This window comes from Diabrotica virgifera, chromosome 6, assembly GCF_917563875.1.
Source record: "Diabrotica virgifera virgifera chromosome 6, PGI_DIABVI_V3a".
NCBI lineage: Eukaryota > Metazoa > Arthropoda > Insecta > Coleoptera > Chrysomelidae > Diabrotica > Diabrotica virgifera.
The window spans coordinates 17,072,448-17,098,738 of NC_065448.1; the positions used below are offsets into that span (position 1 = coordinate 17,072,448).

The 26,291-nt window shown below is 32.0% G+C and overlaps 1 protein-coding gene across 1 annotated transcript in view; it reads left to right on the forward strand.

Moving 5' to 3' along the window:
• Positions 1-1,560: 1,560 nt before the first annotated feature.
• Positions 1,561-26,291, forward strand: part of LOC114328194 (DDB1- and CUL4-associated factor 5) — an 86,593-nt gene continuing 61,862 nt past the window's right edge. Inside the window, exons 1-2 of the mRNA XM_028276979.2 lie at positions 1,561-1,855; positions 21,618-21,798. Of these exons, the coding sequence (XP_028132780.1) occupies positions 1,633-1,855; positions 21,618-21,798 (404 nt within the window). The 5' untranslated portion in view covers positions 1,561-1,632. The remainder of the gene's footprint in view (positions 1,856-21,617; positions 21,799-26,291) is intronic.

A 26,291-nucleotide genomic window follows, 5' to 3' on the forward strand; every position in this document is an offset into this window, starting at 1 on the left:
TAATAGGCGACTACCAAAGCCGATTCAGACCGGGAAGGTCGACCATAGACCAGATGTTCGTCCTACGCCAGGTGTTGGAAAAAAACTGGAAATTCAACCGCGATGTACACCAAATCTTCGTGGACTTCAAACAAGCTTACGATTCTGTTAGCAGAAAAGCATTGTGGGAGACTATGGTAGAAATGGGAGTACCTGGAAAGCTGGTACGATTAGCAAAGGTGAGCACGGAGAACGCTTCCGCACGAATCAGAATTGGCAGTACCACGCCGGAGGAATTCCTCATTGACACCGGGCTTAGACAAGGAGATCCTCTCGCCCCCCCTGCTGTTTAACTTCGCACTTGAACATGCATTAAGGAAAGCTTCAGCCACAACTGACAAACGGATTTGCCGCCCAAGGATCAAAAATACTATTAGCCTTTGCGGATGACGTGGACACAATTGCACAATCCACCGGAGATGCAAAAGAAGTTTTCACTCTATTCGAGAACGGAGCCAAGGAAGTTGGTCTTAAGGTCAACGAGGACAAGACCAAGTACATGTTGGTTACGAAGAACCCAAGACCAAGGGTTAGACAAAACGTAACAATTAATGAATAGGTACAATTTTGAAGTCGTCAAAGAATTTAAGTACCTGGGAGCGATCATAACATCTGAAAATAAATATGAAAAGGACGTGGCAGCCAGGATCATTGCAGGAAACAGAGGACATATTACTCATTAAGGACCCTACTTAAATCAAAAATACTCTCAAGACCAGCAAAAATAGGAGTACATAAGACAATAATTCGTCCCACAATAACGTATGGAAGCGAAACATGGACTCTGAATCAGCGGGAAACGACAAAATTACTGGCACTTGAAAAAAAGATACTGCGAACTATCTATGGGCCTTGCAGAGAGGAGACAACAGGAGAATGGAGAAGAAGCACAATGATGAACTCCAGCAGACAATATATGGAGATGAAAACAGTACGCTACATTAAAGCAAACAGAATATATGGGCGGGTCACGTGCTAAGATCAAGTGACGAAAGACTTCTGAAAAAGGTCAGTTGGTCGCCCAAGAAAGAGATGGAAGGACGCAGTAGCCAGTGATCTACGCAAAATGGGAGTACAACAATGGGAAATAGCTGCTCAGGACCGACAACGATGGAGGGAAATAGTAAACGCGGCCAAGACTAACATAGAGTTGTAGAGCCAAATGATGATGATGATGATATATTTAGTATACCGTTTTTACAATATTTTTCAATTAGAATTTGAAATTGTGGAAATTTTTTGTCTTATGATAAAAATTTTGCTGTTATGCGTTACAAGGCATATATTATGTCCCGTATACTCCATTTGTTACCGTGCATTACGAAAAAGTCGAAGCAGTCAACCGTTAATTTAATACGAGGTATATTTGTCTCGTAACGCAGTCAAGGTGTTAAGAATTTTTCATTTAATCTGCGATTCTGTGTAAAACTGAAATTGGCAACCGTGTATACCTGTGTCAACCAATCAAGTTAGGCTATGGCTATTGGTCGCTGTTTGTTGACTAGCACCGGTAGCGTAGCATCAATCAGCTGTTTATGACATTTTCTGAAGCTCGTTTAGTAGTCACATAATTTTTGTCAACAAAGACCATTTATGGTGGATGATTTTTCCACAGTTGTGAAAATGGCCATGCCATCTATTAATCCTGTTAATTACGTTATCGAAAGACAGTATAAAGACAATATTTTTATAAAAAATAAATTGGTTAGTGCTAGGTTGTCAAAAGCTAGAAACTTATACAGGAAAGATCTGCTTGCACATTATGGGTGTGTGAATGCCATAGAGTTTTCTAATGATGGTGAATATTTAATATCTGGTAAGCATATTTTACATAATAATTATATCAATTACAAATCTGCCTAAATAGTTTCTGGAAAAGTTGAAAAATCAACAAATATTTTCTGATTGCTTGACATTGAGTACAATCTGTATAGTAGATGTTGCATATTGTGTGCTTTTGATAATTTATACAGGGTTGAAGAGATGGTAATACGCAAAAAGTTTATTCGATACATATTTATATGAAATTTATATATTTTGCATTTACATTTATTTATTTTAAAAATATCAGGTTTTATTTGACAGTTTTGTTCTAATGTTTTACCATAACTCAAATTTTGACATTTTTAAAGTTATTTCTTCCTTAATATCGATGTGTTGGTTCTGGTTATATTTCTCTTTTTATATGTAACAATTGCTTAGGTCTTTTTATGTTTTGTTATCCTATAATATTTATTTCTACTTGCTTCTGCCATTTAATCCTTGAACATCCTCAAATTGTACCATACCTTAGAATTCCAGTGTCTTTGATTTTTGAATTCTTTACATTTTTTTTCTCTTTATATTATATACCCCTTCTTATAATAACCTATTATTTTCTTCTCAATTTTTTTGTCAATTTGATCATTTCTTAACTACCCCTTTTATAAATACTTCTCCTGGTATCGATACTATCTCCTGGTATAAATACTTCTCCTGGTATCGATCACGTAAAATACCCCATGTTAACCAACCTACCAGATGTGGCTAAAAAACTTCTTTTAAATGTCTTCAACGATATCAAAAAAAATATAGTTATCGATTCTTTCAAAAACATCTTAGTTGTTCCTATCCTTAAACCCGGAAAAGACCCAAACATCGTAAGTTCATATAGACCAATATCCTTACTGTCTTGTATATTTAAAACTTTAGAAAGGCTTATAAAATTTAGATTAGATTGGTGGTTACAAAAAGAGAATTTACTCCCAGTAAACCAGTTTGGTTACAAAAGAGGTTTTGGAACTCTAGACGCTTTAACAACATTTGTTGTAGATGTACAGAATAACTTAACTAAAAATAACTACTTAGCAGCACTATTCTTAGATATTGAAGGAGCATATGACTCAGTTTGTTTATCAACCTTAAAACATAAAATGGTAAATTTTTTTCATATGCCAATTGCTTTCGTTAACACAATAATCGGTTTCTATACAGATAGGGTAATTTATATCAGAGATCATAATAACAAACTAATAGGACCTCGACATAATTATCACAGTATACCACAAGGCTCAGTATTATCACCAATTTTATTCAATCTGTACACCTCTGACATACATAAGATGCAAATAAACAACATCCCATTTAAAAGCATACAATATGCAGACGACTTTTGTGTCTATACAAAAAGCAAGAAATATGAAAACGGTATGCAAAACCTAAGTACAGTTTGTAGTTCCCTCTTTCCATGGTTCTTAGAGAACGGCTTAAATTTATCAATTAACAAATCAGCAGTATCTGTCTTTACAAGGCACAACCTTCCTATAAACCAAGTTGTATTACTTAGTGATCAATCTTTTAAATTTAAAAATACCGTCAAATATCTGGGCCTCATTCTGGACAAAAAACTAACTTGGAAACAACACATACAATATATGCTGGATAGATGTAATAAAGGTAGTAATTTCCTTAGAATGACAACTAGAATGTGGTGGGGCTGCGATGTTGAAACATCTTTATTGTTTTATAGAACTTATATACGATCCATTATAGATTATGGTGCTACTCTCTACGGTTCTGCTTCCAAAAACCTTTTAAGAAAAATTGACGTTTTCCAAAATTCTGCCTTGAGAATCTGTTTAGGTGCTATGAGATCTACTCCTATACAACCAATACATGTTGAAGCTTCTGAGCCTCCTTTGGAGATTAGAAGAAATTTACTAAGCGAAAAATGGGTACTCAAAGCACACTCTACAAATTTCAAATTATTTTCCAGTATATGTCATCTTAACGAATCAGATCTTACTCATAAGTATTGGATTAAAAAACCATCTCCGCCTTTATGCATTGCATTACAGAACAATCCTATTTTTTCAAAGGAATTGAACACAGTTGACAAAAACTTAGACTACTTCGCCCTCTTTCATAACACTGATGTAATAATACCCACATACAACGAAAACAACATAATTAGCAACAATATCCTGAAATCTATTTTGAACTGCTACAGTGATGCCACAGTGATATACACAGATGCATCTAAATCAAGAGAAGGGACTGGCTGTGCTTATTTTTTACCCTCAGGAGGTTTCGAATGCAAGTACAAACTTACCAATGAGTTTTCAATTTTCTCTGCGGAATCATTGGCCATACTCGAAGCGTTAAAATATATTAAAAACTCTTATACTAAAAAAAAACGTTAATTCTTTCAGACTGCCTATCAGTTTTACAGAATATTAAAAATACTTTTTTGCCCAAAACATTTAGTAATCCTTACATATTTTTAATAAAGGATATGTTAAAGCGTTTAGAAGATTCTGACTTCAATATAAAATTTATTTGGGTTAAGGCACATATTGGACTCAAAGATAATGAATATGTAGACTACTTAGCTAAATCCAGTATAACATCAGGCACTTTATTGTCATATTCTTTATGTGTATCAGATGTTATTACTATTTTTAAAAGAAATCAACTATTGATATGGAAAAATCAATGGAATCTTTACTGCTTAACAAACCCCACAAGATACACCACTTTACAACCAGTGATTCCACAAAGTTCTTGGTTTAATAGTTTTAAAGCTCCACGTAAATATATAACAACTATAAATCGACTACGTTTTGGGCATGCTTGCTATCCAAGTCATTTATATAAAATAAATGTGATTGAAGATGATAATTATAAACATTGCGGAAAACAGGGTGATCTTGATCATATCTTTTTTGAATGTACTAAGTTTCAACAGCATTCAAACTCTCTCTATGAAAATTTAATTAAACTTAATATGCATGCACCATTCAATATCCAGTCTCTGTTGGCTACAGGCTCACAACAAGTATATAATATCATTATAGATTTCTTGTCAGATACACACACACACACAGTCCTATAAGATTTGTATGCGGGAGTGAAATTTTTTATGATTTATGTATTTTTATTTATGTTTTTATGATTTGCATCCTTTTATCATAAATGTTATATCAGTTTATCAGAAATCCATCATTGTTTTTATTGTATTATTATTGTATTGTGTTATTTATTGTATTAGTATATTGATTGTGTTTAATTTTGTATTAGGGATAGGATTGTATATTCTTTATTGCAACTGGCTGAATGACTAACGTCTATGCCATTAAATAAAAAAAAAACTACCCCTTTTTTGTTTATTTCTTTTATGTATGTTCTTAATATTTCCTTTTAAACATTCACTACCAAGCTACTCATATATGGGCCACATAGATTTTTCAATCAATTGGAATAGCTCTGGTCTGTCAGGACGAACCTTAAATACCCCTTGGTAGCGAACGGGTTAATGATTGTATCCTTCGTTTTTCCAATAGCCTTAGTTTTTTTATGATTTTTTGATACTATTGTTTCAGTACTTAGGGTGTGTTATCGATAATATTCCTACACCTTTCAATCAGTTTTTTATTCTTAGGTACTCTTGTTGTTTCTTTTTCTAATTTTTATGCTTTTCTTTATTGTATTTTTAGTATCATTTGTGCAGAAAATGATTAATTTTCATTTATAATATATATTTATTCAGTTTTCTTTTTTTGGTTGGTTTATTATTTTTTGATATATCTATTAAGACAAAAAGCTTTACTTGCTATATTTCTTTAAATATGCTTTCTGAATTTTTTTAACACATTCACTAACACGACTGCATATGAAGTCACTTACTCCATAAGAAGAAGTGGATACATGTGACACGTGTCCGTGAATGTGTTAACTACTGTTTTTATTCTTTCCAATTTATCAGCGTTCCTAAATCATAAAGTGTTTTTTTTAATATCTGATAAAGAAACAAGGAGAATTAAAAAAAATATGACAGCTGGCAACCTGGAATGTTAGAAGTATAGAAGGCAAAAAAAAAATAACTGGAGATGGAGTGTGATGAACAGGGTATATACTGTGATATACTGACAATAACTGAAACTAAGAAAAAAGCAAGGAAACAAGTAATGGTCATCATCATCATTATCATCCAGCCTTCTGCATCCAAAGTTGAACATAGGCCTCCCCTAATTTCTTCCAATTTTGTCGATCTTGGGCTTTCTGCAGTCAATTCCCAGCAATCCTTTTGACGTCGTCTGTCCATCGTGTAGGTGGTCTACCTCTACTTCTTCTGTCTTCTCTTGGTCTCCACACTGTAATTTTTGGGTCCACCTCCCGTCCTTTATTCTGGCTACATGGCCCGCCCAATTCCACTTCAGCCATGCTACTCGCTCTATGACATCTGTGACGCCTGTCCTTCTGATTTCTTCGTTTCTGACCCTGTCTCTGAGAGTCAATCCAAGTAGTGACCGTTCCATTCTTCTTTGGGCCACTCTAAGTTTCGTTGCTGTGGCCTGGGTTACCGATAATGATTCGACGCTGTAAGCCATGACTTGAAGCACACATTGGTTGAACGTCTTTCTTTTCAAATAATTTGGCAAGTTGCTCTTGAAGATGTCTGATAGAGCCCCATAGGCGGCCCATGCTAAGGTGATTCTTCTCTGTAATTCGGCAGTTTGATTGTCCCTGGCAATTTGGATTTCATGCCCTAAGTATTTATATTTATGGACCAATGCTATTTTGTTGACGTTGACTTTTGGATTTTCGCTTGGTACCAGGTTTGTCATTTATTGTGTTTTTCCAAAATTTATGTTTAAACCAACTTTTTTCCATCCTAACATCCTACAATCATTTTATAACGTCCATCCTTCATCATTTTAACATCCTACAATCATTTTATAACCATCCTTTATCATTTTAACATCCTACAATCATTTTATAACGGCGCTTGGCGTACTATAAGCACTATAAGTACTTTGTGTAAAGATCAGGTATTTTCTAAGAAAAAATGAAAAGGCAGTGAATGAGCCGTCTCTCTTCAGGTAATTCTCGAATTAATAGATAGGACAGCCTGTGCGGGGAAATATTTTGTGTCGAATTAAAAAATTTAATTATTTTTTTTTGGACTTAAATGTTTTTAAATAGGCACAAAATATGCATGTTTCTTCAAAAATATGCAAAATTTAGTAAAGTTCTCAAATATGCGAAATATGCATGCAATATGCATTTAGCATAAAATCCGCTCCCTACTGATCACCATTCACAGCTTTTTTATCAGCTAGATACATATTATTAGGAACATCATATAGATTATTTTTTGCACGATTGATCATTTTTGACTGTTTACCGTGACAGATTTTACGTCAGTAGGTGACATTTACTAGCAACTCGACGGTAAGTACTCCAACTCGACGGTAAGTACTCCAACTCGACGGTAAGTAATTCACTTACCGTCGAGTTAAAAAATCTCTTAATTTTAATTTATTTTTTGAAAGAATAAAGAAAACTAACGAATTATTTATTAATATTGAAACTTATGGTACAATTTGTTAAATTATAAAAATATAATTCTTCTCTTCTACAGGCACCAGATATTCCCAATATCATTGCGATCTACAAATTATGAAAAAATCTTCATTAGAGTATTTCTTTTACCTAAACTAGCTTATATTACCTTGTGAACTAGAAATTCTTCATCCGGTGCTTCCATCAGAAATTTTTCAAATTGCTCCCGTGTAAAAATGCTCGCTCTCTTAGGCCTATAGCCAATATTTTTTCTCTTCAAATACGCGATCAAAGTTGAAAACTTGGAAATATCAGTGCCACCATAAAGAAAAACGGTGGATTTAATCATTGAATATTCTGCCCAGAGTAGGGATGGCGGTTTTTGACAAAACACCGGTTTTCGGTTAAACCGGTTTTTTTTGCTTACGGTTTAACCTGGAGGTTATAACCGGCCAAAAAAAACCGGTTTTTGGAAAAACCGGTTTTCGGTTTTTTTAATCCAATAGGTTACAAAGTTACATTTACAATACACTTTATTTTGCGATACTCCATTCGACTCGATATCAATATGATCAAAATTAGTACTATCGAAAGAACATGTATTATATTATGTACTTTTAAAACGTTTGTATATTTGTAGAATAGGTATGTTAACTCATTTAATACTTCCTGTATGAGTGTATCGTTTCGAAAACGTAGCGAAATTCTTGGAGATTAGTACCTATTCGTAATCAGTAATTCGATATTCATAGTCAGAGCATTATTTTTGGTAATCAGAAAAAGTCATTCACCCACTTTCAATGTCAAGAGTTAAGTGTGAAAAATAGATGATGTTTGCGTCTAATTCAACCAGATCACTTCTTATGTAAATATTATTATTAAAAATACCTTATCAAGGAAATATTATAATAAAATTTAATAATTGTTTCTGGCTGATGTGAGATTGCACTTTCAGTTTGCTTCTGTATTTTATAAAATAAAATAAAATTTGAATTATGGTTTTGTTTGGAATAATTACTTGAGAATAATAATTATGATTGGGATCCAAAATAATACCTAACCTAATCGTAATCACCGTAAAAACCTAATAACCGGTTTTTACTTTAAAAAGAAAAAACCGGTTACAACCGGAACAAAAAAACAACCGGCAAAACCGGTTATTGCGAAGTAAAAAAACCGGTTTTAGGTTTAAACCGGTAGGTTTTTTCCATCCCTAGCCCAGAGGCTTCCAGGAGCTTTCAACTGCATATGTCTTTGAACGAAATATGCCAATAGAGTCTTTTCTTCGATTCTTAAATTATTGCCTTCGCACCATTTTTTAAAACTTTGGTAGGTATTTTGATAACGGATTTTGGATTTTTCGGGAATAATTGCGGAACACCCTTCTTCCTAAGCCCGTTCAATTTCTTCAAATTCACTTTCGCTCATATTTTAATTTATAATAATCAGAATTGTACTTAAAATTATTGACAACTAAATAAAAACTCAATTCTCCATTGTTCTTATGCACCCTAGTTACTACCTAACAACCAAAGTATCTATCTTGATAAAATGAATGAAACTAGTCAATATGACGAAAATGTTTAATTTTATAATTTATAATGGTGTCAATCGTGCAAAAAACGTTATAAGCATGTCGAACGTTAAGGGTAACCGATCTCAGACAATAATTGGAGTCGTCGCTCCGCTCCTCCTCCAAACAATTGTCTTCGATCGGTATAAAACCCTTACCGTTCTCCATACTTAATATACTATTTTCTGCTAAAAAATCTCCAAAATGACCTAGGATCGGTATTAAAATTATTTTCAAGGTCTTTTTTGTAATTCACCAAACATTCTTTAGATAAAATATTACATTGACTATGTAACCTTGAAAACGCTATGTAATAACAGTGATTGCCAGTATTCTTGTAATTTTTGTGAGCTATTTTCTTTTGGATGATTAAATTACTCAACTCAGCATTGAACCACTTTGGGAAAGTTGATACCTTACTTTTCTTTTTGGGCACAAAAAGATTTAATGCCATACTCAAAATATGATAGAAATTGTGTACTGCAGTACATATTTATGTCATTTAAATTTAAATACTTGTGCCAATTGATAGGTCCCAAATAATTCTGTAAGCTAATATAATCAGCGTTTCTGAAATCATAGTAAAATTCTTGGCACACTAAATTATTTGTAATGTCCGATATAGGTAAATCAAAGGAGTATGGTTTGTGATGGGTAGATTCAGAAAAAATAGGATCTATTGCAGATGAAACTAGAATACTATCCACATTCGAAAATAGTAGATCTAAAAACTTATTATTAGAGTTAGGAATAGTAATATGTTGTTTAAAATCAAGAAAAGCATAACATTGTGCTACACTAGAAATGTTTTCATTCATCTGAGATGGTGATATATTATTTAAATCGGGAGTCATGTTAGGCAAGTTAAAATCACCAAAAGTATAAAAGCTGCACTTATTATACTGAATTCTCAAATCTTCAATCGTTTCAACATGTGATAGATAGCAATTATTTGGACTGTTAGGAGGAATATACACACCACCAATGATAAAATTAAAGTTTGAAACAGAACAAGATATAAATAACTGCTCCACTGAATTGTTTATGTGGCTCATTCTAAAAGCTTTTATTTTTTATACTCAGACCCAGCAATATTTTGATATTAAAATCACTAATTAAAACGAAAAATTTTCACACAAAAACTTAGTTTTAACAAGAACACATTTATGCAAGCTACTTATTGTTGCTGTCGACTTTTGCTACTATATATGAAACTATTATGAAAGAATAGAATATGATAGAATAGAATATGAAACTATTATGTCATATATATTGTTGGAAAATTCTCGAGAATGAAAAATCGGAGAATATTTTCGAGAATTTTCTTGATATGGAGAATTTTGTGAGAATGAACCCTATGATGCGCTTAGGGATATTGTTAAAGATGAAATAGGGTATTAAAAATCATGAAATTATAACAAAATTATGAGACGACACAACAATGTTCTTTATATAAAAAAATACAAAAACAACAGACAACATAAAATTTATCTGATAAAAATATGAAATTTTTTTAACAGCAAATAATGGATGTGGTGTCTAATCTGAAAAAGATGAGGCCTCAGATTCAGAATCTATTTATATCATTAGCTCATCTACATTCTGAATATTAATGTACTGATGAGAAGTTGTGGGATTTTGTTTTCACGAGTCGCCAGCTCGGTCATGGATTGGTCTATGTCTAATAATTTTAAATTGTGAGCAATAAAAGTTACCTTACCATCCCGTTCAACAGCAAGCCGGTTTCTTTTAGAGGAGTTTCAGTACTTAACCATTAAATACTGAAATTTTTTTAGTCGCTGCACTGGATGAAGGCATGCTTAATATATATCAACAGCTATTTTAGTTAATTTTGTTCCGAAACATGACTTTACAACGTATGGTTTTCCAAAAAATACCTCCTAGGACCGATAAAGTGCCAAATCTGACATTATTTCAGCCAAGTCATCATATTTTAAAGTTGCTAAATTATCTATAAACTCATTTCCCTCAATTTGTTCTTCTCTACTTAAATGAACACCATTCTAAATATTTGCACGTTCATATAGCACCAAAACAATAAATACTAATACTGTAAACACCCTAGCTACTAGATGTTTGGGATGCAAAAAATATACTAGGTGAATTGACAAAAACAATACAGGGTGTTAGTAAATAAGTATGAAAAATTTTAAGGGCTTTTTCTACATGAAAAATTAATGCCAGTTTGCTCTATAAACATATGTCCGCAAATGCTTAGTTTCGGAGATACGGGGTGTTGAAATTTTTATTTCAAACTGCCAATTTATTTATTGCTCTAAGACCAGTTGAGCTATGAAAATGAAATTTGGTGAGCTTTAGGAGGTAGTTATTACGAATGTTATGACATAAAATTAAGAATTTTGTATTCATCATTGGCGCGCCTACGGGCAATGGTCTAAATTATTTTAAAGAAAAAAATAGTACGCCACTGAGATATTTCGAATTAGAAATTCTTTTTAAATTCCACGTCTAATTTATGATAAAAAACCTTTCTTACCTTTTTTTCATATGATGCACCGTTTTTATGCAGAAAAATAAAACATCTTGGCGCATATTTTTCATTTCTTAATACATCATTAAGAACTATCCAATATAATAATACTAAACTAGAACAATAACAGAAAATATTACTAATACCATTTCAACTAGGTGCAAAGCTACAAGAAATATTTAAAATGATCTCCTTTACAGGTAACAGAAAAATTTTATATTCATCATTGGCGCGCGTACGGGTAATGGTCTGAATTTTTTTAATAAAAAAATAGTACGCCACTGAAATATGTCAAACTAAAAATAATTTTTGAATTACTCGTTCAATTGACGACAAAAAATCTTTTTTGCCTTTTTTTCATATGCGGCGCCGTTTTTATCCAAAAAAATTAAACATCTTAACGTTCACAAAGTATTTGAACTAAGTTTCTATGCATATGGAAACTAGCTCAAATACTTGGTAAGCGTTAAGATGTTTTCTTTTTTTGTATAAAAACGGCGCCTCGTATTAAAAAAAGGAAAGAAAAATTTTTTGTCGTAAATTGAACAAGGAATTCAAAAATGATTTTTAGTTTGACATATCTCAGTGGCGTACTATTTTTTTCTTCAAAAAATTCAGACCATTACCCGTAAGCGCGCCAATGATGAATATAAAATTCTTCTGTTATCTGTAAAGGAGATCATTTTAAACATTTCTTGCAGCTTTGCACCTAGTTGAAATCTTATTAGTAATATTTTCTGTTATTGTTCTAGTTTAGTATTATTATCTCGATTATTATATTGAATAGTTCTTGATGATGTATTAAGAAATGAAAAATACGCGCCAAGATGTTTTATTTTTCTGCATAAAAACGATGCATCATATGAAAAAAAAGGCAAGAAAGGTTTTTTATCGTAAATTAGACGTGGAATTTAAAAATAATTTTTAGTTCGAAATAGCTCAGTGGCGTACTATTTTTTTCTTTAAAAAAATTTAGACCATTGCCTGTAGGCGCGCCAATGATGAATACAAAATTCTAAATTGTATGTCAAAAAATTCGGAATAACTACCTCTTAAAACTCACCAAATTTCATTTTCATAGCTTAACTGGTCTTAGAGCAATAAATAAATTGGCAGTTTGAAATAAAAATTTCAACACCCCGTATCTCCGAAACTAAGCATTTGCGGACATATGTTTATAGAGCAGACTGGTATTAATTTTTCATGTAGAATTAGCCCTTAAAATTTTTCATACTTATTTACTAACACCCTGTATAGGTACATATTTTTTAAATTATAATAATTTGACCCATATCTAGTTTTTATTTTTATTTCGGTTTTTGTAAATATAGAAAATTCTCACCGAGAATTTTCTGGCCCAGAATATTCTCGAGAATTTTCTCGTTCTCGAGAATATTCTCTTGAGAATATTCTCTTCTTGCATCACTAGTCATATAAATAAAACTTCAAGAGAAATAAGGAAAATACTGAGAAATACCAGGTGACCATAAATCAAACGCTACGAAATACTAAAAAAGAGATACAGGGTCATAACATAGAACAACTATGGAACTGGGTATTTCAAAGAGGTTATAATAAATACACAAGAAGTATATGGAACAAGTAAGAAGTGCAATAAAAGAAAGCAAACTGCATGGTGGAATGAAGAAATAAAACAACAAATTAAACGAAAGAACATTTCTTGGACAATATACTTACAAAATAAAACAGCAGAAAAAACTATTTTTTTTATTATCTCCCTTTATTGGCAATCAGATATAAAACAAACATCTATAAGTCAATTTGTTGGTCTTACATTAAATTAATTATCGTAAATATGGTGACGTGGAGAGGTAAATATCTAGCGATGTTTCCTCAGTTACCTCTTAGGTGGGATGGCCAGCTTATTCTGAGTCTTTTATTGTGGACAGGTTGCAGTAGTGGATGAAGTAATGGATTAGGATGGTCTTCTAGTTTGTTGTGGTGTTTTCTGTTGTTTTCTCGGATGACTTCGGTTACATATGGAATTTTTAGATCAGTGTGTAGAGTTTGGTTTGATACATACCATGGTGCATTAACTATTGCTCGAAGTATCTTGGATTGCGCTCTCTGGATAATCACGGTATTGGATTTGCTAGCACAGCCCCACAGTTCAATGTCATAAGTCCAGATTGGCTTTATCACTGCTTTATACAGGGTGTCCCGAAAAGATTGGTCATAAATTATACCACAGATTCTGGTGTCAAAATTAGGTTGATTGAACCTCACTTACCTATATACAATAGTGCACACAAAAAAAGTTACAGCCCTTTGAAGTTACAAAATAAAAGATCGATTTTTTTTCATATATCGAAAACTCTTAAAAATTTTTTATTGAAAATGGACATGTGGCACTCTTATGGTAGCAACATCTTAAAAAAAAATTAAAGTTAAATTTGTGCACCCCATAAAAATTTTATGGGGGTTTTGTTTCCTTAACCCCCCCCCCCCAAATGTTTGAGTACGTTCCAATTAAATTATTATTGTGGCACCATTAGTTAAACACAATGTTTCTAAAACTTTTTTGCCTCTTAGTACTTTTTCGATAAGCCAGTGTTTATCGAGATATTTTAAATATTTGTCGAATCCACCACATATTTGTATATGGTTAAGTACGATTGTAGCGACCTGTTAATAATCTGAAAATTTATTTATTATTTACATTTTTAGGTATATTTTGAAAAAGAAGCCAAATCTCGATAAAAGGTGACTTATCAAAAAAAGACTAAGAGGCAAAAAAGTTTTAAAAATACTGTATTTAACTAATGGTACCACAATAATAGTTTATTTAGAACGTACACAAATATTTGGGGTTTTAAAGGAACAAAACTCCCTTAAAATTTTTATGTAAACATATTAAAAAAGAAGCCGCATCTCGATAAAAACTGGCTTATCGACAAAATACTAAGAGGCAAAAAAGTTTTAAAAACGTTGTGTTTAACTAATGGTACAACAACAATGAATTAATTGGAACGTACACCAAAGTTTGGGGGGGTTTAAGGGAACAAAACCCCCATAAAATTTTTATGGGGTGGAAAAATTTCACTATAATTTTGTTTTAAGATGTTCCTGCCATAATACTGATACATGTCTATTTTCAATAAAAAATCTCTAATGGTTTTCGATATATTGAAAAAAATCGATTTTCATTTTGTAACTTCAAAGGGCTGTAACTTTTTTTATGAGCACATTTGTACTAAGGTAAGTTAGGTTCAATCAAAATATTTTTGAATCTAGAATGTGTGGTATAGTTTATGACCAATCTTTTCGGGACACCCTGTATATTAACAATTTGTTTTCTATTGAAAGGTGGGATTTTCTTCCGATGAGCCAGTTAAGTTTTTGGTTTTTAGGTCAAGTTGCATTATTTTCTTTGTTATATGGTGTTTCCAGTTGAGTTTACTGTCAAAGTGTAGCCCTAGATATTTGACTTGATTACTTTGTGGTATTTTTATTTGATTGATGGTTACCGGTGGGCAGGTTCCAGTCCGGAGAGTGAATGTTATATGGGGTGATTTTGTTTCGTATACCTTAAACTTCCACTTCTTCAGCCATATTTCAAGTGAGTTTAGATGCTCTTGGAGATTTTGTGTTGCTGCAATAGGATCGTCATGCTTGGCAAAAATAGCAGTGTCGTCTGCAAATGCCCCGATGGTTGTTTTATCATTTGTAGGCAAGTCATATGTATATAGTATGTACAATAATGGCCCTAGTATGCTCCCTTGTGGTACGCCAGAGTGAATAGGCTTGTATTCCGAGACTTCTTCATTAACTTTTACTTTTAACTGCCGTTCGTGTAGGTATGCCTTCAGTAGGTTGTAGTAACTTGCTGAGAGAATTATTTTTATTTTGCATAACAAGCCTGGATGCCAGACTTTGTCAAAAGCCTGACTGATGTCTATAAAGGCTGCTATGCAGTACTGCTGGTTTTCAAGTGACTGGTTGATGGTGTTGACTATGCGATGGCCTTGTTGTACTGTTGAATGGCTTTGTCGAAATCCGAACTGATGATCTGGGATCCAATTTTGTGGATTGTTGGTAATAAGCTGATAGGCCTATATGATGAGACATCTAGAGGGTTTTTGCCAGGCTTTGGTATCATAATTATTTGTCCAATTTTGAGTGTTTTGGGCCAGTAGTCACATCTGAGTATTGCATTGAATATGTGCAGTAGTTTAACTATGTCCTTTTTGGGTATTTCTTTTAACATTTTTGCGGTTATCAGATCTTCACCTGGTGCCTTCTTTGGGTTTAGGGTGACAATTACGTCTCTAATTTCTTTTGGAGTAAATGGTTTTATTCGGTCCTGTATCTATAGTGGTTCTTCTAATATTTGGTTCGCTTCTAGTACTTGGTCGTCATTTGGTGGAGTAAAAACTTCTTCTAAATACTCGGCAAAGAGGTCAGCCTTTTCTTTATCACTTTTTGCCTATGGGCCTGGTGGAGTTGAATTTTTACGTATTGGAGGTAATGCTGTTATTGGCTTTCTCTTACTTTTTATGGGCTTCCATTAAGAGTTGTCTTGTCTTGATAGATTGGTGATGTAATTCGTGAATGACTCATTTTTGACTTCTTGCAGCTTTGATTTTAATTTGTTGCTGATGCGATTGTATCCTGTTCTGCTGTCTGGTGTATGTGTTCGTTGCCATGCAGATCTGGCCTTTCTTTTTTCAGCTACCAGTTTTTTTATTTCTAAAAGTATATTACTTATGTTTCTGTTGGGACTACTTTGTGGGGTAGCTGATTTAGCTGCATACTGTAGTATGTTTATAAATTTGTTATAGTCCTCTTCTATTTTTTCCGGTTTTTTCAGCCTCGTTGTTATTTCGATAGTATCGTGAATTATTTGTCGGTAAGTGTCCCAGTTTGTTTTATTGTTGTGCAGGTGGAGTTTTGGTCTTTTAGTGATAACTGTTGTACTTACCGTTGCTATTATTGGGCTATGGTCAGTAGTTAGGTCATAGCTTGGTGTTATATCTGTATAAGTTATACCGATACCGTTTGTTATGAAGAAGTCCAATAAATCTGGTTTTTTGTTGGGATCGGTCGGCCAGTATGTTGGTGTTCCCGTTGAGATAAATGAGTAATTCTTATTTTGTATAACATGTGCCAGTTCTCTGCCTTTTGTTGTTATAAGTCGTGACCCCCACAAGGTATGCTTGCTGTTGTAATCTCCCCCGGCAATGAATTTTGGTCCTAGGGTTTGGAAAAATTCTTCATAGAAAAAACTATGAAGGTAAATATAAAAAATACAGAAGGTTAATAAAAGACTCTGTTACAAAAGCAAAAAAGGACAAATGGACAGAATATGGAGAAAAGGTGGAAACAAACAGTAAAGAAAATCAGAAACTGTTCTATGAAATTTTAAAATCAATGAGAAAAGAAGAAATTCAAGACATAAAAAAACATAAAGAATAAAATGGGTGAAACTCTTACAGGAGAGAATGAATTGAAAAAAAAAACAGATGGAGAAACCAAGAGATGCTAAAAAATTGCTTGACTTTCTCACTAAGAAATAATTATGTTCCGCTAGCCAACTTAGGATGTTTCTGTAAAATTCTGATTAATTTAAGTTTGCTGATCCTGTAAGCTGCTGATGTTGTGTCGCATCCTGAAAAAAGCTTGGAAAAACAGCAAATTCACTGCAATGACGTCGCCATATATAAAACATGAAGGACAATATACTTGATCCGACTTACATCCTTTTGAAATTACATCCTTTTGAAGGACTTACATCCTTTTGAAGGTTTAAAAAAATACATTGGACTGCTTACTTCCTAATGCCATGTGCAAGAGAAGAATGCTAATGCCCTCTGCTACGAATCATAAGGTTGGGATGCAACAAGCACACACCAGATGGTGACTGTATCTGCATCTGATTCGGCCTAGTCGACACTAAAACCAATTTCAGATAAAGCAGGTTTGAGAAGATCACTATTAAGTTTATTTGAATCTTTTCATTACCAAGAAGTTTAACGTGGGATAATGTTGGTACGGTGCTCTTATTAAACTTTAGCTCTGCCAATTGTAGTCTAGTAAAATAAGATTACACTACATGTAAATCAAAATGTAAATTCGTACAGGTTGGAACAAATTTTATATCAAAGTTTAGGTGAGTACAAAAGATATTTTCAAGAAAGTATCCAAATCATATGAGGGGATCATTGTTTAAATAATTAAAAAGGGGTCATTTTTGCACAATATTTACTTATTTAACTGCTGAGGTAATTTGTATTTTACTGAAGGTCTTTAGGGTTTTTTTTCTACAAAGCTGCAAGGACAAATCTTTCACCTACTACCTTACTAAATTAAATTTCTCCCCCTATTTATTTAAATAATTATACAGCGTGTCTACTTAAGTTGGAAACATATGGGAAACTTTTTTATTAATAATTTTACGAAAAAAAGTTATTCTTTATAAAAAGTTCTGCATGGTCTGAAACCTAAAATACAATCATCTTATGTCAAATTTTATCAATTTTATACAAGGTATGTCAAAAAATATGAATTTGGCTCAAGAATAAAGTATCTTTATTTCTCTCAATATCGAAAATTCTTATGATAAAAAGTTGTTTGGAATTAAAAACTAAGATCAAATATGCAATTACATGCTTCTAATTGAAAAAAAAAAAATTCTCAAAGTTATGGATACCCAACATCGTTTTTAATTATTACAAATATGATAACTCGTTTATTATTCATTTTATGACAAAAAGTTATTCTTCATAAAAAGCTTTGCATGGTCCAAAATCTAAGACATAAGCATATATCAACTTTTATTAATTTTATACGAGGTGTGTCAAAAATTATGAAATTCGCTCAAGATTATAGTACCTTTATATTTCACAATATTTCAATTAGAAGGATGTTATTACATATCGAAACATAGTTTTTAATTCTAAACAACTTTTTTAATAGCCGTTTTCAATATTGTGAAAAATAAAGGTACTTTACTCTTGAATGAAATTCATATTTTTTTACATACCTCGTATAAAATTAATAAAATGTGATATCTGATGGTTGCATCCTCGGCCTTAGGACATACAGAGCTTTTTATAAAGAATACCTTTTTTTCGTAAAAGTAATAATAAAAGAGTTATCGTATGTGTAATAAATAAAAACGAAGTTAGTATCAATAAATTTGAGAAAAATTTGGAAAATATTTTTTTTAGAACCATGTAATTGCATATTTGATCTTAGTTTATATTTCCAAACAACTTTTCATAATAAGAATTTTCGATATTGAGAGAAATAAAGGTACTTTACTCTTGAACGAAGTTCATATTTTTTGACATACCTCGTATAATATTGAGAAAATTTGATATCTGATGATTGAATCTTAGGTTTTAGAGCATGCAGAACTTTTTATAAAGAATATCTTTTTTTCGTAAAATGCATAACAAAAAAGTTTCCCATATGTTTCCAACTTAATTAGACACGCTGTATATAAAATTTAAAAATCAAATTTGCAAAAAAAAATTTTTTTGCGTTTTAAATAAGCACTATAAGTTATTCTATTTAATAGGATAAGTTGCGCTATGTTACCAGTATTAAGCAAAAAAAATGGCTAAAAAATATTTAAAATAATTTATGAGATATTTAATTTGTTTATCAAATGTTACAATTGCAAAATCGCGGTTGTTACCAAAAGAATAGAAACATGTTTAAAATCCCATTACTTTAATTTTTATGTATGGTTTTGATAAATGTATTGATAAATTCAAATTTCAATTTAACTCCCCTCTAAAATGATATTTGAAAATTGTTCTAATTTGTTTATAATTTGTTTTTTTTTAATAACGTCGCGCGGATTAAACATTTTGAAATGCTGTTCCGATAATCGGGTTCCTGGAAATTTTTCACTAATTAACAAATTTATTCAGAGGGGGTTTCATTAAGAATGTCCAATCTGAGTTGTCGAGTCCAGACCTCAAAATATTAAGATATAACCAAAATAAAATATGGCTCCGTATTGAGTTACAGGGTCTTTTATTTAAAAATTTAAAAATTATTTTTGCTCATTATTTTAAAACTGTTCAACGTATGCTTTTTGTACTTGGTGGAAAGTGTATGTACTATACACCCTATGAAATTATGTTAAATACAGGTTTCCGGCTATTACCAGAAGCGTACGACAGGGGAAAGCAAATGGTTGACCCTTCCCAAATTCTACGTCACTGGCGAAATTGCCATTTTAGCGCAATTTTGAGATACTCCAATACTCTCTAAGTAAATAACTTACTCCTCACTCGTAACGATAAAGTCATTAGTTTTCGAGATATTTTAAGTTAAACATGTAACGGCAGTTATTTTGATTAATGTGCCGCTAATTTTTAATTTCAAATATCTCAAAAGCTGATAATTTTATCGTTACGACTAAAGAGTATATTATTCATTCTTAACGATGAAATCATTAGTTTTCGAGATATTTGAAACTAAAAATTAAGCGGCACAATACATATATTAATCAAAATAACTAAATAACTGTGCTGTTTACATGTTTAACTTCAAATATCTCGAAAACCAATGACTTTATCGTTACGAGTAAAGAGGATGATAGAGAGTATTGGAGAATCTAAAAATTGTGCTAAAATGGCAATTTCACCAGTGACGTAGAATTTGGGAAGGGTCAACCATTTACTGTCCCCTGTCGTACGCCTCTGGTAATAGCCGGAAACTTGTATTTACCATAATTTCATAGGCGGTATAGTACTTACACTTTCTACCAAGTATGAAAAGGATACGTCGAATAGGTTTAAAATACTGAGCAAAAATATATTTTTTTTTATTTTTAAATAAAACACCTTGTAACTCAATAAGGAGCCATATTTTATTTAAGCGATTTTGGTTATATCTTAATATTTTGAGGTGTAGAATCTACAACTCAGAGATTGGACATTCTTAATGAAACCCACTCTATAAGCAAAACTATATCTTTAATTATAAGGGAAAAAAAAAGAAGAAGAAAAAACGACAAAAAAAATTTGTTAATTAGTGAAAAATTCCCAGGAACCCGATTATCAAAACAGCATTTCAAAATGTTTAATCACCGCGACGTTATTAAAAAACAAATTATAAACAAATTGGAACAATTTTAAAATGCCATTTTAGAGGGGAGTTGAATTGAAATTTGAATTTATCAATACATTTATCGAAAATATACAAAACAGTAAAGGTAATGAGGCTTTACACAGATTTATATTCTTTTGGCAACAACCACGTTTTTGCAATTGAAAATATAGTAATATTTAATAAACAAATTAAATATCTCATAAATTATTAAATATTTTTCAACCAATTTTTTTTACTTAATACTGGTAACATAGCGCAACTTCTCCTATTAAATAAAATAATTTATATTGCTTATTTAAAACGCAAAGTACGGGGTCAAATTTAATGTAGTAAGTCTTAAGAGAAAGATTTATCCTTCAGCTTTGTATAAAAAAATCCTAAAGACCTTTATTAAAATGTAAATTACCTCAGCAGTTAAAAAAGTAAATATTGTGCAAAAATGACCCCTTTTTAATTAATTAAACAATTATCTCCTCATTTGATTTGGATACTTTTTTGAAAATATCTTTTGTATTCACCTAAACTTTGATATAAAATTTATTCCAACCTGTACGAAATTACATTTTGATTTTTTTTATTTTATTAGACTATTGGTGCTTTTTCGTGCCATATAAGTGTGGTGGTAGGTGGTGTAAGTTTTGTGGTCGGGGAAAGTATCGATAATATTAATAATAACATAGGAATGGTCGGAAAATAATAAACTGATTTAAATAGTGTGAATAAAAAATATATGATATACAGTGTGTCTGCGTAACTTGAAACCATATAGGAAACTTCTTTATTATCAATTTTACAAAAAAAAAGTTATTCTTCATAAAATATTCTGCATGCTCTAAAACCTGGAATTAAATCATCAGATATCATCTTTTATCAATTTTTTACGAGGTATGTCAAAAAATATGAATTTCCCACAAGAGTGAAGTGCCTTTATATTTCACAATATCGAAAATTGTTATTATGAAAAGTTGCTAGGAATTAAAAATTATGTATGAATGGGCAATTACATCCTTCTAATTGAAAAAAAAATCTTGAATTATTGTTTTAAATCACTGATACTGATGGATTAAATGTTTGTTTTAGGCGGAGATGACAAAAGAGTTTTACTGTGGTATATCCCAGAAGCAATCTACGATCGGGGTTCCCCGGTTGTTATGTGCACACCCCACAGAAGCAATATATTCTGTTTAACTTTTGATTCTTGTAACGAGAAGATCTTTTCAGGAGGTAATGATGATCAGGTTTTGATTCATCAAGTAGAAAGGTGAGTGAATTTTATTTATTGGCCATTTCTTCATAAATCTGTACACCCAAGCCAATAGGGAATTTGCATAAAATTTTAAATTAAAAAAAAAGCCATAAATCACAACAGAACATAATTTAAAACATATTGTTATGCTCTACCTTTTCTATTTATTTAGATTAATTAGCAAATTATTAATTTGATTGATTATCCAATTATTTTATTTATTGCCTATGTAAAGACATAACTAAATTCCAATTAAATTTTCCAATCAATTTTATTATCAGGGCTAATTTTGTATTTGATCCAATACCAGTAATCTGTGGATTCTAGTATTTCTGGTTGCTTACTCCTTCCAGTTTGTATACCACATTAAAGTACCTTCCCGGAAGGATCTGAAAAACGTTATTGTCCCGTCAACGCTCTCTCCACTTTCTAATCACCGAAATGTTTTGTTAATGTCCCGTCCATTTCGTCGAATAATTATCACTAATCGTTTTAATGTTTCCGAAACACTTGTTTAAAAGCAAACTTAAATTCTAAACAAATTTGGCCATATACAGGGTGATGAAAAACTATCATTTCATGGTCGTTGATATAAATTTAATTTTTTTTTGAATTTCCTTAAAAAAAAACAATTCCACAACAATATATATCAAAGAAAAAATAGTTTTTTTGTCTTTCGTTTGGCCCCTAAAGGCGATTAAATATTCAAATTATACCAGCCAACACAAAACGCGCTCTCATTGGTCGTAACGTCATAATATCATTGTAGTATTGGATGTCCTCGCCATTAATTCATTAGGTTTGGCATCGTTTTGACACTGACACTCAGTTTTATAAATATTTTGATAGTTGCTATTTCTGACTAATATTTGAGTGTTTATGTTAAGACATTTTCGAACTAATATTTAAGTCCACAAGGAAGAAATTCCTGTAGCTGGCTGTATACAAATTACAAGTAAAATTTAATAAAAAAATTTTGTCCCGGTAGCGCATTTCCGTTTGCGTGTCCATTTCACGACAGTGCGGTTTTGAAATAGACACCGAAACGGTAAGACTTATTTCGTTGCAAATAGGTGTTGATTTGAAAGATCCAACCCTCGAAATCTGCACGGGTTCGTACCGAATCATATGGCGTTGGAATGCTACACACCAGTGCACAGAACTATCGATTCAAACGTGATAGAGCAGTTCAAAAGTGTTTTACTATCTCGCAAGATTTTGAAATTCTGTTGTTTGAACAAAACTCATTTGAAGAAAGCAGTAATTATACGTGAAAAGTTCAGTATTCATTGTAACTGGTACACCGGTAACTACGATAACATTTGTGCTTAATTTATTAACAAATTTTCTGCAAAAACCAAAACAAATTGGATAATGAAGAGGCGCTATCCTACACCAATACGATTTAAGTTTCGCAAGATATATGTTTATCAGCTAGCAGAAAAGAACATGTCAAAAAAACAAAATAAAAGGAGCAACTAGAAACTTCAAGTGTAAGGCAAATATACCCAAGTATTAAAATTTTTAAAGCAACAAGCAGTACTTTAAAAACCTCACCTATTAAAAAGAGGTTTGAACGTTGTTTCATTATGGTAGGGAGTAAAGTATGCTAAATGTGCAGTCACTCGAGCGTTATGGGGACCTATTGGGTTGTGAAGAGTAGGTCCTAAAACCAAAAAAAGTTAAGTAAAGTTTTCCATTTTAATGGGCGCTTGCCATTTTTTAATTTAATTTTCCATTTCCAACAATCGTTTTTTCCGATTATAACGCCATCTATCCATACTTTCTAAAAAATGTTTCGAATAAAGGTTACTTATTTTTACGTAAGGAATCCAAATCTGTAATAAAAAATGGGAGCTCCTATTTAGGATTTTAAAGTAACCCCCCACCCCACCTCCGTGGGGGGTCGTGTTTGGTGCCATTCCATAGATTTTTCAAAAATATTGAATAAGTGTATTTTACAGTTTTTCGATCTGATGTTCATTTCGCGAAATATCGCGGAATTCGTATTTAAAATATGAAATTTACCCCCCACCCCTCTCTGTGGGAAGTCGTGTTTGGTATCTTCAATAGATTTTTAAAAAATATTGAGCACATATTTTTTAGTTTTTCGATCTGTCATTTATTTCGCGAAATATTCTCTTTTTTCTTATGAAATTTTGGGACTCACCCATTTCCTTACGCCCGGCTCAAATCGTCAGATTTTTGAAATATACACTCTTTTGCATGTACTTAACTTACCTTATCTTAATTTGACAATTTCAAGTTTTTTTAAGGATATATTTTTTTTCGAGCCCCCCTTAACGAACTTCCCTGTGTTAAGAGCCAATATATGGTAGAGATACATCTGCAGGGTACCAGGTTTCTCCCCATATGATAATCTGACGCGCTCGAGTAACTGCAAAAATCCCCGCTTGGGCTCCCCTACCATTAATTTCATTAATTTAAATCATTCACATAGAGTAAATGTGGCTCAATCTTTAAGTTTACTACGCTGTGACGATACAAAACAGTTAGGTATTTATATCATATTCTGAAGCTGGGATGACAGCTGCAACATCAAAATCATATCATGAATTCAGTATTATAATACAATAATTGTTCAGCTGAAACTTAAAATGTTTGCTGAACAATAATGTTTCAGCTGAAACTAAAATATAGAAAACTAAAATTTTATATATTTTAGTAACCAAAAAATAAAAATAACTAAAAAATGGAACACTAAAGTAATTGTGCATTACGAAAAAATATATACGTATCATAATACATAGTTTACTTTAAGACAGGATATTTTGGTACTACTTTGGGTTTTTTGAAAATTTATAAAGAAAAAAAGAAGGAAACTTTGGTAAAAAATTGTTTTGTTTTCACAGATCCAACGAATGATAATTTGTTATTGAAACAGTTCTTTTATATTGTTCTTGAATTTGTTCTTTTACAAACCAGTGCGCATTTCAAAATAAAACGTCTTGAAATGCACATGTGTTTGGAAGCATGTCTTTAAATGAACACGGAAACGTAAATACGCGTCCCGGTAAAAGGTACGTTAGTTTAAAAAGCCCCTATAGGGCTACAAACATATAAACAAAACGTTTTCGCTCTGTAACAAGAGCATCATCAGTGATACAAGCACATGGTGAGCCACCCAAAAATACAAAGGTTGAAACCTTTAGTTGAAACAAATAGACTAAAAGTCTTATATAAATATAAACATCCTAAAATGGTCATTGTGTTATAAGAGGTGACAGGCAGAGTTGCCTGTCACCAATGACCTAATTAATTGACCCACTTACGACCTGTGGGAGTCATATGTTGCCCTAAAACTGCATCCATAGGAATTTAACCATCCTTTGGATTTTAGGATGTTTATATTTATATAAGACTTTTAGTCTATTTGTAAAAGGTTTCTACCTTTGTATTTTTGGGTGGCTCACCATGTGCTTGTAACACTGATGATGCTCTTGTTACAGAGCGAAGACGTTTTGTTTATATGTCTGTAGCCCTATAGGGGCTTTTTAAACTAATATACCTTTTACCAGGACAAAAATGTTTTATTAAATTTTACTTTTAATATTTAAATGTTATTTGAGTGAAGACAATTTTTAATTAATAGTTGAGTGTTTTTATTACTTAAGACAATTTTTTTAAAATGACCGAAGAGTGTTTTTCTAAAGGCCAATCTGATAACGTACCTATAGTAAATATTTATGTGTATGGTGGCCACATATTTTCAAAAGGGTGAACATTTTTCCATTGGAGAAGTTAGGGGAGTTAAAGCAGATAAGTAAGTACATAATATGTACACTGACCGGCACCAAAAACGGCCACCCCAAAAAATGGGTAATATTTGATGTCTTGAATTTCCTAAACCTGTTGTCCGATTTAAGTGATTTTTTTAATATGTTATAGCCTTATTCTTGAACAAAATTTCTGTAATAATATTCTTGCTGGACAGGTAAACTATCATTGTATACCGGGTGTACCAATCAAACTGTTTTATTCTCAAAGTTCACCACACTTTATGGAATATTCTAGCATTTATAAAATTCTGAAATTAAAACTGAACTATAGCCTCAGGTTTTAATAACATTTTGTTTTTTGATTCATTCGATTATGTTGGATAATAAAAAAGTTAGGTACTTTAACAACTAGCCATGTTCTTAATTAATACAGAGTGTTTCTAAATAAGTGCGGCACTTGTAAATCTGCATGAACAAATAATGGCCGTTTGCTTTATAAACACATGTCTGCAAATGCTTCGTTTTCGAGATACTGGATGTTGAATTATTTTCTTACAAACTGACGATTTATTTATTGCTCTAAAACCGGTTGAGGTATGAAAATGAAATTTGGTAGGATTTAAGATACAGTTATTGCATATTTTTTGACATGCAATTAAGAATTTTATATTCTCCATTGACGCGCATACGGGTAATATGACGGGTAATATTACCCGCATGCACGCCAATGGTGAATATAAAATTCTTAATTGTATGTCAAAAAATGCG